Source organism: Bombina bombina, chromosome 6 (assembly GCF_027579735.1).
Source record: "Bombina bombina isolate aBomBom1 chromosome 6, aBomBom1.pri, whole genome shotgun sequence".
Classification (NCBI taxonomy): domain Eukaryota; kingdom Metazoa; phylum Chordata; class Amphibia; order Anura; family Bombinatoridae; genus Bombina; species Bombina bombina.
In genome coordinates, this window is record NC_069504.1 from 345,691,129 (window position 1) to 345,705,924 (window position 14,796).

The 14,796-nt window shown below is 35.7% G+C and overlaps 1 protein-coding gene across 1 annotated transcript in view; it reads right to left on the reverse strand.

Annotated features, from left to right (window-relative positions):
- Positions 1-14,796, reverse strand: part of UTP20 (UTP20 small subunit processome component) — a 350,150-nt gene that overhangs the window by 314,600 nt on the left and 20,754 nt on the right. The window contains exons 7-13 of the mRNA XM_053716993.1: positions 11,810-11,947; positions 11,358-11,513; positions 9,632-9,778; positions 9,419-9,553; positions 8,773-8,850; positions 6,728-6,903; positions 2,245-2,373 (exon numbers count right to left, since the gene is read on the reverse strand). Coding sequence (XP_053572968.1) covers positions 2,245-2,373; positions 6,728-6,903; positions 8,773-8,850; positions 9,419-9,553; positions 9,632-9,778; positions 11,358-11,513; positions 11,810-11,947 — 959 coding nt within the window. The remainder of the gene's footprint in view (positions 1-2,244; positions 2,374-6,727; positions 6,904-8,772; positions 8,851-9,418; positions 9,554-9,631; positions 9,779-11,357; positions 11,514-11,809; positions 11,948-14,796) is intronic.

Sequence of the window (14,796 nt, forward strand, 5' to 3'; positions counted from 1 at the left end):
ACAAGACCCATTTCCTCACATACCGAATCCCCTCCCCATGACGTCACTGACCCGGAATCGATTCAGATCCTTCACTGCATCGATGCAGAATCGTTCACTGCTGCATCGGTGTGACGATTATTTTTGACAGCCCTAATATATATATATATATATATATATATATATATATATATATATATATATATATATATATATATATATATATATATATATATATATATATATATATATAAAAATGTATTTAGATTATTAAGTAGAACACTCATATGATAATTTCTTGGAAGTTCATAAGTAGTGAAGGGTCTGTGTCTTTGCAGTGAGGAGTCTGTAGTCACTTAGGGGAAAGGGACTGAGCTGCAGAGAATGGTGCTAAAAAAGCGTGGAGTGCTTTAACAAATTGCTCAGTTTTCAGAGTGCCACCTCTTGTTCTCCTCAACGGACTACCTGACCATAACCTGTTGTGGTAATAAACAGATACTAGGGGTAGTGGAGGGAGGGGTTGCTGGAACATATTGTAACAGACCGGTAAAACAACTTTGGCATTCCGCAGAGCCAGCTACAAACCCCTGCAGTGCTGCTATCATTCTTCTCACAGTGATCAAACATTCAGCAGGAGCAGGGCTACCACACAGCCTGAGTCACCGGGACATATGAGAAAAAAAATGCCATCTCTGAAAGCTCTAGCTTCTACTACTAAGAAGTCTGTCATGTGGTTAACTCTGCTGTAGGCTGTGGCGGGCAGCTTCCAGATATGACGTTCCTCATATGCAGTTGCGTGCAGATAATGGGCCCTATGCAGTTATTTATTGGAGTGAGGGGCCAATGTAAGGGACTCTGTGAAACAAAGTTTTTACTGCATGCCTGCCCGTGATCATCTATACGCAAAAAAAATAACAGGCATCATGGCGGTAGTATAGGGGAAGGTAATGGGGACAATCTAACCTCAAAATCTAGTCACCAGGTACCACGGGCAAACCAGGTAACTGGGATCTTCAAGCCCTGAATATACATACATACACATTGGAGCCCTTCCCAGTCAAACACCTTGCAATAACCATATCCATTTTTAACCCTTTTAAAATATTAATAATATTGGAATACGTTATTTTAACATTTTCTACTTGTGTTATGTGTTTTTTTTTTCTAATTCTTAGACTTCAGGTTAGGCTAATTCTTCTAGCACTATTTGGGCTTTCACTCGAGCACAACCCGTAATTTATCAGTGCTATTTATTGTTGTTGCGCTATCTACGGAACGTAGTGAGTGCGCTAGAGCGATGTAAGCCGCCCTATACCTTTTCTGGTAAGTTTTATTTACAATGGCTTGTAATATTAAGTTGCAAGCTATACTGTTTATTATGTCCTGCGCCAGCATTAGTGCGCCACTTGTAAATCTAACCCAATATGTCCTCCATGATCCATATTACCTGCTGTGGTGTATTATATTTTTACAATTCGCTCCTTTACCCATATTTTGTCATTTTAAACAGTTTTGCTCTTGGATCTGCCAGCCATATTGAAAATGTCAATACTGCAGAAAAGCTATGTAAACAAGAACCAGTAGAACAAATAACACTGCAGGAGGAAATATGGGTACTAGATTATCAATTTCTATAAGTAGAAGGCTTTGAGTATACAGACAGAGACAAGATTAGGAAGTATGTGTGCGTATAGAGTGATAAAATACAGAGATCTGCTCCCTCTGCAAATTCATTTAATGGATAGTTGGTATAACAAGACAGTCTACGCAAGCAATGTTCTGATGGCCGACAAAATCTCATGCTGTATAGGAAGCATTTAAAGGTACATTATAAATAAAAGTTATTTTTCTTTCATGTGAATAAACAACAGTTGTATATTATGTAATTAATGTTAAGTAAAAGCTTTTTATTTAACTGAAACAAGCTGGATATGCAAGATGTTGCACAAATGAAGCTGAAATATCGACTGCTCAGTTTTAAATGACATTTCCCAATACTTAAACAGCTTACATGGAAAAGCATCCACGATCTTGACAAACAATATTTATTAAGCACATAAACATCCCTTTTAACTAATAATATTTACGGTAATTGTGCAATACTCTCATATAAAAGAAATGAAGAAAAATGAATACATGTAATTAACAAGCTTTCTTCTCCATTTCCTTATCAAAACAGCACAAAGCCTTGGTCACTGGTTCCTAAATTGGATACTGCTTCTAGGAAATCAACAACTTAATTCCCAAATGAAAAAGCATAATTACCGTAAATGAGGCAGAACAATCAGTGCAGCCCAGAGGTTTGACAGATCTTCAATTTCTTGACTTGCGGACGACTGAATCAAAGATAATACATAGTCCAGCACTGCTGAGTGTGATCCGTTTGATTTCTCTCTATAAGCAAATACAAGGACATAAACATAGCTAGCAATTACTTACACACTGCAAACACAACAGAACACCTGATTAACTGGAATTAAACTATAAACATAATTATTAAAAACACACTACCCATTCTGTAGTTCTTATTAAAGAATTTTGAAGCAAAATTGACTGTATAAATTCTCAAATCACGTGGTGATTTTTTTTTTCTTTAGTGACCCTATCATATTGTGTGTTTAATCCCCGCAAAGGGGATGAAGTAAATTAAAATTACTTTAAGTATTCTTTTAAAAATACCAGGGCTAGCGACCACTAATTTTTACAGCTTATATATGCCTATGCAGTAAACGAATAAGATTGTTACATTTTAAACCTATTTTAAGCGTATAATAACTTTCCTTGCATAAGCCTCCTGCGGCCTTAATGTGAGCGTAAAATCTCCTTTTTATAAAAACAGATCCGGAATGTTAGTGATATTTTAGATGGAGTTTAATTAGTCAGTTGTAATAAAGATGCGCTAGAACTTACTTTTTAATATAGATATAGGGGCTCCATGTACGAAGCAGCGAAAGCTGCCCCGGAGCCCTTGTGGGGCAGGTTCGCATATGCAAGCCTGCTTCCCGCAATGTAAGAAGCAGCGGTCATTAGACCGCTGCTTCTTACACCCCACGCCACCTCTGAGGTGGCGAGGGAAAATCACAGAGAGCTCGCTCGCTCTTGATGATTGACAGCCCCTTCAGTCACCCGAATGAAGGGGCGGGAATTACACACTCCAATGAGTGTGTAATGATACATACGGGCAAGCAGATCAACAGATCCGCTGCCCGTGTGTAGCGAAGGAAGGCGGACAGCTTTGCGAGCTGAGAAGCTGTCCACACGCCGCTTAGTACATGGAGCCCATATGTTATAAACCAGGAATAGTTTCAAGAGCTAGGAAGGAAGTAGAGGAGAGAGATAGACAAACTTTACTAGGCAAACAACCCCGTAAATTAGAACAGGCTTTCCAAGGAGTGACGTTTGTCACACAGTTCAGCAATCAGTATCAGGATGTGTGTAATATTTTGAGAAAGCATTTTCCCCTCCTCTAAGCTGACAATGGTTTAGTTGATACTGTACAAAGAGGTTGCAGATACTCGTATAGAAAGGGGGTCACTATATCAAATCTGGTGGTTCCTTACAGAGCTTAAAGGAACACTAAACCCAAAATATTTCTTTCATGATTCAGATAGAGAATACAATTTTAAACAACATTCCAATTCACTTCTATTATCTAATTTGCTTCATTCTTTAGATATCCTTTGTTGAAGAAATAGCAATGCATATGGGTAAGCCAATCACACGAGGCATCTATGTGCAGCCACCAACCAGCAGCTACTGAGCCTATCTAGATATGCTTTTCAGCAAAGGGTATAAAGTGAATGAAGCAAATTAGATAATAGAAGTAAATTAGAAAGTTGTTTAAAATTGCATCTTCTTTCTAAATAATGAAAGAAAAAATTTGGGTTTCATGCCTCTTTAAGAACATCAGAGAAATAAATAGCAGTGGCAGTTCCTGGCGTGTCCATAAGGGCACATTTAAATGTGGTTGTACTAAATGTAAGGCTTGTGAATTTGTGGCAACTGGCAATGGTTTCCAAAGAATGGTAACCAAGAAACAATTTGAGCAAGATAGGTGTCTTAATTGTAGGACAACCTTTGCAATGTATCTGTTGACCTGTGAACTCTGTGAGTTACAATATGTAGGACGTGAGATCCCGCATAAGGGAACACTTACTCAACATCACTAATGGTGTGCTGACAACCCCTCTTGTGAATCACTTTAAAGATTTTCATGACAGAAGCATAGACAGTCTAAAATGGACCATAATAGAAAGAATAGATAGTAGACAGAGGGGAAGAGACAAGGAAAGATTGCTTGCCAAAGGAGAAGTATTTTGGATTCACACGCTCCAGACCCGAGTATCAAATGGTGTAAACTCGGAGTTTGATTTAATTAAATTTTGGTATTGATTAATCTCTTTCCTGAACCATAAACAGATATATCCCCTAAATCCACCCCCTCTCACCTTTTCACTTACCTTACCTTTTCTGTCCCGTCCCCCCCTTCCTTTTCTTTACTCTCTCTCTCTCTCTCTCTCCTCCCCTCACCCTCCCCACAACTCCCCCCTCCCCCACAAACCGTGTCCCGTTTACCCATCACATTTTACCCTCTTACCAAATCTATTGATTAATTTATTTATTGAAGTTTTTAATTCATTTTTAATAATCTCAGTATTTCATATGAATTGTGCACATGAAATCAAGAACTGACACCGTCTGATATTGTGGTTGCAATAAAGTATGAAATTTTGCCATAAAGATATGAAATTGCATGTGTATTTCTTTGGGAGCAAACAATTTTATAAGCCATTCTTATGTAGATAAAATAAAGTTTTTTGGCTTGTGCTTTCATATAAATATACACGCAATGGAAAAGGATTATCATAGATTATTGTGTTTAAATTTAAATTGTTATTAACTTTAAACTGAAGAGATTAAAACATATAGCAGGACTCTAGAATGTGTAATTTGTATAAAATGCATAAACTAAACACTCATTGATTAGAAGCTAAACGTTTGTATACCGGTTTGGTTACTGAGGATAACCATTAACCAACAGTCTTCAGGTGTAGGGTGTGTGATGTCATATTTTAGCCTATTGGAATGAAGAGTGTCCTTTAAATTAAAATAAGGTGTATCTGGTTATACACAGCTATGATTACGGCGTAACAGCCGAAATGCGTCACCTGGGTAGCTGACATCTACAGGGCAACACCTGTTCTTTTAGCTCTTTTCCTATTTTTGTAGTATCTCTTATTTGATTAAATAAAAGCAAAGTTTTAAATTTGAAGTGCTCCTTAAACCTTCTTTTTTCTTACAGGAAATTCAAATACTTCGCACTCCAGCCGCCACACTTCAAAAGTCAATTTTTCTGTGAGCCTGTTCCCAATCAGAGCTCTAGCTACAACAAAAGTGCCATATGGGGAGTGTGCTAATTGGACAACAATTCAACCATTAGCTCACAGAAAAATTTACTTTTGAAATGTGCGATGGAGGGTGGGGGAAATTAAACTCCATCTAAAATATCATTAACATTCCGGATGTTTTTTATAAAGGGGAGAGTTTACCATCACTTTAAAAAGGGACATTAAACACTAATGTAAGCTGGCAAATTCGCCCATTAACGGGTGCTCGATAAATAACCAGCCATTACAAGTGGCTGGTTATTGCTACCGCAAATGAAAAAAAAATCAGGTAAATTTTTTTTAAAATGTGCCCCAACTGCCCCCCCACACACCCACCAAAAAAAAACTGTAGTGCCTTTTTTAAAAAAAAAATAACTGCACTAGGCAGTTTTTGGGGGCTAAAGTTGGCGGCTGTAAAAAGTACATTGCGGTCAATGGGAACTGTGTGTTCCCTGTAAATATATACTGTATGTATATGCTTATATACAAATATATGTATGTGTTAACATGTGTATATACATATATTAACACATAAATATATATGTATATAAGCATATATATATTTTTAATAGCTGCCCATCGCTGCGGACTTACCCCCTTTGCTGCGCTAGTTCTCATGTCGTGTCTGAAGGCATGAGTGGAGGTTCCCTTTGGAGCCTATGGAAGCATGCTTTCGTGAGCACAATGCTCCTGCGCAATGCGAATGTGAAGTCTCTATCGCATTGCCCCTCACTTGTAATACCAGCGCACATTTGCGTGTGCTGGTATTACTAAAGTTTAGCACAAATATATTGATTTTGCGATATTTTCCGTTCAACTTGTAATCTGGCCCTAACAAAATGCTTGATAGAATAATGCAATCAAAGAAAGGATTAGTCAGATAACAATATGTAGATGTATTTTTTAAAGTTTCATTAGCTGTTTAAATATTAACAAAATAAGTGTAAAGTTTTAGTGTGTATAAAACAATGGGAGCTGCAATGTTTTAACTTAGGTTACTTTCTCGGCTGTGGCCAATTAGGGACAGTTATAAATAGGTCACTAGAGTGTTCAGCCTATGGCTGTGTGGAATATAAGTGTTATACATTTCTATTTCTAACAAAAACTGAAAAGCTCACAAATTCAGAGTGAAATTACAGGAAAAGGGGACAAAATAAATAATGAACGTATATTGCAGAGTTTTTTTATATATACGATTTATCATTTTATATTACCATCTCAAAGTTTTTAATGTCCCTTTAAATAACATGTCATTGCTTGGAAATAGAAAAGCATATAATAATGGTAGCATTAAGAAAGATCACATGTGCCTGGGGCAATGCAGAAAGGTGACACAATATTAATAATACAGAGACTCTTACGTTGTTTGTTGCGAAACAAAGAGAGGATATTTTTCAAAGGCCATTGAAGCAACAGTGGGTGGTTCAGCTTTTGCCAACACAAGTTTTGCCAACATGACCATCACCTCACTCTTGGCAAGAGCATCTTCTTTTGTAAAAAATGGAAGAATATACTTCAAGAGGTTTGGAAGAAAATGCTATAATAAGATTAAGCAAAGAATGAATGTTTAATTATCAAAAGATTAATATTAATACTGACAAACTGTATTTATGTACTTTTGGTATAGTCCTTCGGCACATCTATTTAAATAAAAATACAAACTGCAATACATTTTGATTTGCCCTATTTTATATGCAGTGAAAAAATGACTAATGACCATTTAATGTCAGAAACTCTAGAGTTTAAAATAAACAGCATTTAGCAGGTATTTAGGCCAAACCATGGCATTATATTTCACAAGTACTGTGAAGGCAGGGCTTGACATATATGTTTAAAATATAGGAGCAAACAACTTTTGGCCAAGGATGGATTTGTATTTTACTGCTGAATGGTCAAAAAAATATCCAGCCACATCAAACTGGTGGGAGCCAGCAGGGGGAAGCTAGGGGCACTTTATACCAGAGCGCTAAGGCCTAATTTTAAGGTGCCAGTAGCTCCCTGGCACCTGGGTTTGTCAGCCCTGGTGAAAGGAATATAATATAGCTCTAAAAGCTTATTATAAAAATAGCAAAAGGATGTAAATCTGGGGGACATTTTCTGAGATAAGTTAACACTGCCTTCAACTTTCTCTACCATCTCATAAACCTTAGACGTGCAAACTTCTGTCCATCTGTACAAACAATGAAAATTTATATATTTATTTAACCATTCAAAACACCCAACAAAGCATAGAACATTTTTAAAAGGTTACTAATATTCTAGACATTTATTGCCACAGTTTTGGAAGATCCCATATATTATTCCATTTCCTAAGAAATATACTACAACTTTAGTATGTGCATAGACCTAAATATACTGTGCATCACAGTTAGAATCACTAACATATACAGCCATCTTAGAGTTATCATGCTAGTTGCATGGATACTGTGATTTTAATTATGTTTTCTTGGAAGTATCAAAGAAGGTGAGGATGGGCAGGTCTTACTTCTACAGTTCAGCCATCAAGATGGAGTTTATTTAATCGTTTCAGCTATTTATTAAAGAAAGCTTCTTAAATGCTTGGTTCAATTTTTCTATGGTTCTTAGTTATGTGGAATCTTTTGAGATTGAGTTAGAAATAGGTTTCTGACCTGTTTTAAACCAGCATGGAGAATAAGCTCCATATATAGACTTTTTTTCCTAAATGTATGGCTTGAGTCAGAACAAAGAGTGTCATACTGATGATCCCTAAAACAGCAAAACAGACTGGCTATACAGGATTTGTTTTAATTCATTAACTCTTCCCTATGCTTTCTCAAAAATGTCAAATTGTGATATATGTATTATAGGATAACATGTAATTAAAAATAGTGAGAATGTTGTATGTGCAGATTTGCATGGTCCAATTACTTCCTCTGCTTTATTGTGGTCACATAGTAGAACTTAGATTCTGAGCAGGAAATGCTACTTTTTAGACATGTATCTGAGCATATGCTTGTTTTATTTTCCTCTTGCAGACTGTATAAAGAACAACATAGCACCCCTTTGACAATGCCAAACACATATAATACAAGTAATAACACGTTTTTTCACACCTCATATTCACTATTGTTACTGATGAGCCATTATCCGAAGATCACTAATATACATGTAATCATTTTCCTAAGACACAGCGTTCCCTAATGCCACTGATGATATTTCCCAATCATCTATAATTTAGACTAATGGCATATTCAAAGTTCCCAAATGTTCAATATATTTATTGGCCTCTATCGTTGTGCTCTGTGAAATAAGATTCATTTAAGAAGTGAGAATGCATCTCTTGGGCATTCACTGAATGTTCTTAATTGCTAAGCTGCTGTGGCCATTTTGAAATGTTCAGACCAAGCAAGAGATCAAAAATAAAAAGAAAAAAAGTGATGCTCACCTGCTCAAACTGCCTCATTTGGAACATTTTTTCTGAGAACTCCAAAATTAGACATCTCGCCAATACACTTTCAAAGACCTGAAGGAAAAAAATTATTAATCACTAACATCATATTGTTAAATTTAAAATTAAAATTAGGGAAATTTTAAAATGTATAAACTGCCCACATCAAAAGTGTACCTTTTTTTTTCTTCAGTTACATTATATAAATTAATTCTTCAAAGCAGCAGGCATTTTGTTAACCATACGATATATGAATCTATAGATAGTAAATCTATAGAAAGATTTATTGATCACTGTAATGATTCACAGACGGGTCTTTTTTTATAACTAAACAGTACTTTTTATAATGATGTGCTATTTCTTAAAGCAAAATCCAGGATTCTGCATAATTATTTAGGAGACAGAATTTTTTATTTATATACATATATCATATACAAATACAGTTTGTTGTACAAAACGCATTTGAGTGCAGCTGGCTCTCAAAACAGCATTTTGAGTGTGGTATTATTGCAGAAATATATGATGAGTAAACTCTAAAGTGACAAGAGAGAAGGGGAGAAAAACAAAAAGGTAGACGGCAAAAGGAGGAAGGAAAAAAAAGAATCTATTATATTATTATAGCTACAAATAAAAAAAAAAATACCTTATTTACAGCTCTTTTTATCTCGGATTCTGACAAGGAAATGTTATCACTGAGAAGTAAAGCTGCCATGATATTCAGAAGACGGCGACCACATGATAATGAAAGATCGGGTACTTTCAGCATTTCTGTCATAGTCTAGAGATTAAACACATTTCCATAAAGAGGCACGATCAGAAGAAAAAGTAGATGAAGTTAATAATGGACAAAACTTACCTGACATGTCTGTTCTGGCTGTGGGATCTTTGAGCCCCGCCCATGATCCACGAGTATGGAATATGCTTCCAATAGTCTCTCTATTTGTTCTGAACATTCAACACTTTGACTTGGAACCATTTGGGATGAAAGTTCTAGCAGGGATTCCTTTAGTTACATTAAAATAATAAAAACAAATAAGTTGTCTCACAGCCATTAGTACTACTTTGGAGTTAATTTATGATGCTACATTTTCAGCTTCAGAGTCCTTGCAGTTTCAGCTGGCTTCTCACATCCCAACTCAAAGGTGGGGGATTTAAAATCACCTCTTACTAAACAGACCAGGATGATTAACAGCCCCTATTTTCACCCGAGAGCAGGGAGCATGATTGCACAACAGAGCTCTTGTGGAATCTTACATATCTTTAGGTAATGATACATTTAAATCCATATCTACACTTAAAGTGATGGTAAATTCTAGCGTTTGTGAAACTCTTGGATTTAACATTGAAACAAAAAAGGGGACTTTCTGTCATGAAGCATAAAATACTTCATGCAGAAAGTTATTTTATTTGTTTGAAGTGTTAGACCCACTGAGCTCTTCAGACAGCCCATGGCAGAAAACTATTTTGCTGAGAGGTGACGTTTCCACCTCTTAGCCAATAGCCATGCAGGCTATCCGGCTTGTCGCCAGCTGGCCCGCACGGCTATTTGCTAAGAGGTGCAAACATCACCTCACAGGAAAATAGCGTTCTGCCGTGGGCTGCCTGAGCAGCTCAGTGCAGCGAACGCTTCAAACAAATAAAGGAGCTTTCAGTATAAAGTATTTTATACTTCATGAAAAAAGACCCCTTTATTTGTTCCAATGGTAAATCCTAGCTTTTCACAAACGCTAGGATTTACCATCACTTTAATTTTTTACTCACTGAAAAAGCTCTCACTGTATATTTCCTATACGCAAATGTGCCTATGGCGGATGGCATAATATTCTTCACCATTACCAACCACCTGCAGCTTGGTTTTCTATAACTACTCAATAAGTCATAAAGCAATTCACTGCAGATTATTTTACCTATCTTGCAGTTTGTTTGTTTTTATGGTTAACTACTGAGTAACTTAGTGATTTATTGTGATTAACCATTTGGTAACAAAGTAATTTATTGCAATGTAAAATACATGCACTTTATGTACTTTTGTATCTAGCTTTTAATGTGTTATACCCCTTAGTGTCTAAAGTGAACTGACTGTCACTTTTTGGCAAGCTTTGATTCTAAGCCCACCATAGATGTCTTATAAGTCATAGTGACTGCACCTCATCTTTTCCTTTCTTTTTTTTTTTAAAAAAAAGGGATTGCAAACTCAGCATTTTTGGAGACAACCATTTTTTTTCCTGTTTGCAGGAGCAGATTTAAATATTACACTGCATCACTTGCAGTCATCATCTATGGCCAGTCTCACTCTATAAATATAAATGCTGCATTATGTTGACTACCTAGTGAAACAATGGAACAGTGAAATATCTGATAGAAAAAAAAGTCTGAAAATTACAAGATTTTACAAAATTTACATATTTTTTTTAAATCTCTACCAGAAAATATGTAATTTTCATGCCTCTTTAAATACATATTATAAATACATCAGGTCTGCATAAAAGAAGTTCTACCTTGATTAGTAGTATATGGCAATAAAGGTTTGTACAAACTATATGCATTAAACATAATGGAAATTAAGTAATTTTTAAAAGCACCTGAATATTTTTAAACAACGGTTCAAAATGTTCTTTATAAATATAGGTAGATGAAGACTGCACAAAGTGTTTAAGCGTTTCTCCAACAAGACTCCAAGGCAGAATTTCTTGAATCTCAGTGATAGGTCCCAACTTCTGTAATATTAGTTTTATAGCCTGCCAGAAAGAAAAAAAATGCATATAATATAATAAATATATATATATATATATATATATATATATATATATATATATATATATATATATACAGAATTTAAATTTACACCAAATGTGTATAAAATCACAAAATATTATTTAGTTAACAATTACAAATGTAAAGTATTTATAGCACTTTATCGACAATACCAAGGCTAATAGATATTATTATTGATTATAAATATTATCATGTATTTGTATAGAGCTGCAAACTTCTGTAGCGCTAGGTACAGAGATAGGGGTATAGCATTAATTACCTTCGGGGCAGAAGAGTGGAACATATTTTGTACCCCCTTGCACATTTCAAACAACAGTTGTCCCAAACCTTCAGCTTTCTGGGGATGTTTTTTAAGATCCAAAAACATAACATTGAAGAGCCCATTTAGATCTGGCACCTTAAAACCAAAGAAACAGTGTTAGAATCATGCAATAGTTTATGCATAGCTTTACATACTAAAGGAAATGAGCCAAGAATCAAAACGGTACTTTCTGTACTCAAGTTTAACAGTGTCCCATGAGCCCATTTGTCCTAAGACATACCTAAGCATACTGAATAATGTATTGAGAAGACAAGATAATCTTTAATGAGCAGTAGCGCTGAGACACAATTCTACAAAATGTCAAAAACAACAACAATGTACTTCTATTATTAAATTGTGCAGTCTTTTATATGCACACTTTCTTAATTACCAGATCCTACTGAACAAGTGCAGGAGTTCACAGAAAATAGAAATGTTAATAGTTTTTTTGTTTGTTTTTTTAATCAATTAACAAAAATTAAACAAACAGAATTAAAATTCAAATCAAATTAATATTCAATGTCACCACCCTTTGTCTTCAAAACAGCATTGATTCTTCTAGGTAATAGGTACACTTGTGCACAGTTAGGGAGTTTGCAGATATATAGTCAGGTGCATGATGAAACAATGATACCAAACAGGTACTAATGATCATCAATTGAATATGTACGCTGAAGCACAATCATTAACTGAAACAGAAATTGCTGTGTAGGAGGAATACAACTGGGTGAGGAATAGCTAAACTCTGCTAACAAGGTGAGGCTGCTGAAGGCAATTTAACCCCTTAGTGACCAGACCATTTTTAAATGTTCTTACCGTTAAGGACCAGGGCTATTTTTACATTTTTGCAGTGTTTGTGTTTATCTGTAATTTTCCCTCTTACTCATTTACTATACCCACACATATTATAAACCGTTTTTCTCGCCATTAAATGGACTTTCTAAAGATACCATTATTTCTTATCATTTACTATAAAAAAATATCAAATATGAAAAAAACCACACTTTTCTAACTTTGACCCCCAAAATCTGTTACACATCTACAACCACCAAAAAACACCCATCCTAAATAGTTTCTAAATTTTGTCCTGAGTTTAGAAATACCCAATGTTTACATGTTCTTTGTTTTTTTTGCAAGTTATAGGGCAATAAGTAAAAGTAGCACTTTGCTATTTCCAAACCATTTTTTCCCCCCTCAAAATTAGCGATAGTTACATTGTAACACTGATATCTATCAGGAATCCCTGAATAACTCTTCACATATACATATTTTTTTTAGTAGGCAACCTAAAGTATTGATCTAGGCCCATTTTGGTAAATTTTATGCCACCATTTAACCGCCAAATGCGATCAAATAAAAAAATTGTTCACTTTTTCACAAACTTTAGGTTTTCACATTGAAATTATTTGCAAACAGCGTGTGCAATTATGGCACAAATGGTTGTAAATGCTTCTCTAGGATCCTCTTTGTTTAGAAATAGCATACATATATGGCTTTGGCATTACTTTTTGGTAATTAGAAGGTCACTAAATGCTGCTGCACACCACACTTGTATTATGCCCAGCAGTGAAGGTGTATTATGCCCAGCAGTAAAGGGGTTAATTAGGTAGCTTGTAGGGTTAATTTTAGATTTAGTGTAGAGATCAGCCTCCCACCTGCCACATCCCACCCCCCTCTCAAACAGCTCCATTCCCTCCTCCACCTCACAATTGTCACCGCCATCTTAAGTACTAGCAGAAAGTCTGCCAGTATAAAAATAAAAGGTGTTTTTTTTTTCTGAAGTGTAGGATCCCCCATTACCCCCCCCCCCCAAACAGCTCTCTAAGCCTCCCCCCTCAACCTATTGGTCACCATCTTAGGCACTGGCAGCTATCTGCCAATACCCAGTTTACTTAAAAAATTGCCCTTTTTTATATATAAAAAATAATTATAAAAACCCAATTTTCTGTAGTGTAACTGCCCCCCCCCCCTCAATACCCCCCTCCCAGATCCCCTTCCCAATACTTATAAATCCCTCTCCCTCCTTCCTTTTCACTATAGATGGCACATAGTGTAGCGGTCCCACTTCTGCACAGTAATGTATATCCCCTTATAAACAGGCCATCAAAAAGGCCTAGAGACCCCACCCAAGACCCCTTATTTTAAATTCTCTAAGCCCCTCTTAAAAATAAAGCCATTATATAAGTTTTAGTAGCCAGCCTTTCACTGTGTTAATAGTGATCGACTGGCATAAATAAATGTCCAATTATTTGCATAGAGGCTCATGCGAGTCATTATGTGCAGATCACAAGTTACTAAACCGAAAGGTCCTTATTTATTTTTACTACAGAGTTTGCGGGAGGGAATAAACTATTGTTTAGTAATATTTTTATTTAAAAAAGCTTTTTTTCTGAATGTTTTAATCCAGGTTTCTTGCACGTGATGATATATACATAACAGATTGCTATAATTTGATTCTGCTGGGTCTCTGGAAAAAGAGATATATAATATGTATGGGTTTAGGGTCTAACTGTGAGCAGCATATAACAACTGCAAAACAGCTCAGTAGATGGTGGAAATGGCTCAGCAGTTAAAGGGTTAATATGTTTTCAATGTCTGAGCTACAGGAAGACTTGGTTTAATTATCTTATACACAAAGTCCAATAGTTCGCCACTTAAAGGGACATTGTACACTAGATTTTTCTTTGCACAAATGTTTTGTAGATGATCCATTTATAGACCATCTGAGAGTGTATAGTTTTGCTTATTTTTAAATAACATTGTGCTGATTTTCAGACTCCTAACCAAGCCCCAAATATTTAGATATATACTGATGTGTACAGACTCCTTGTTATGTAATTTATCTTTTCATATGCAGGGGAGGAGGGAGTGTCTACCTGTTCCTGTTTAACCATCCCCTTTCACTGAGTGTCCCAGCCTAACCTCCTCAACAGAGCTAAACTGGG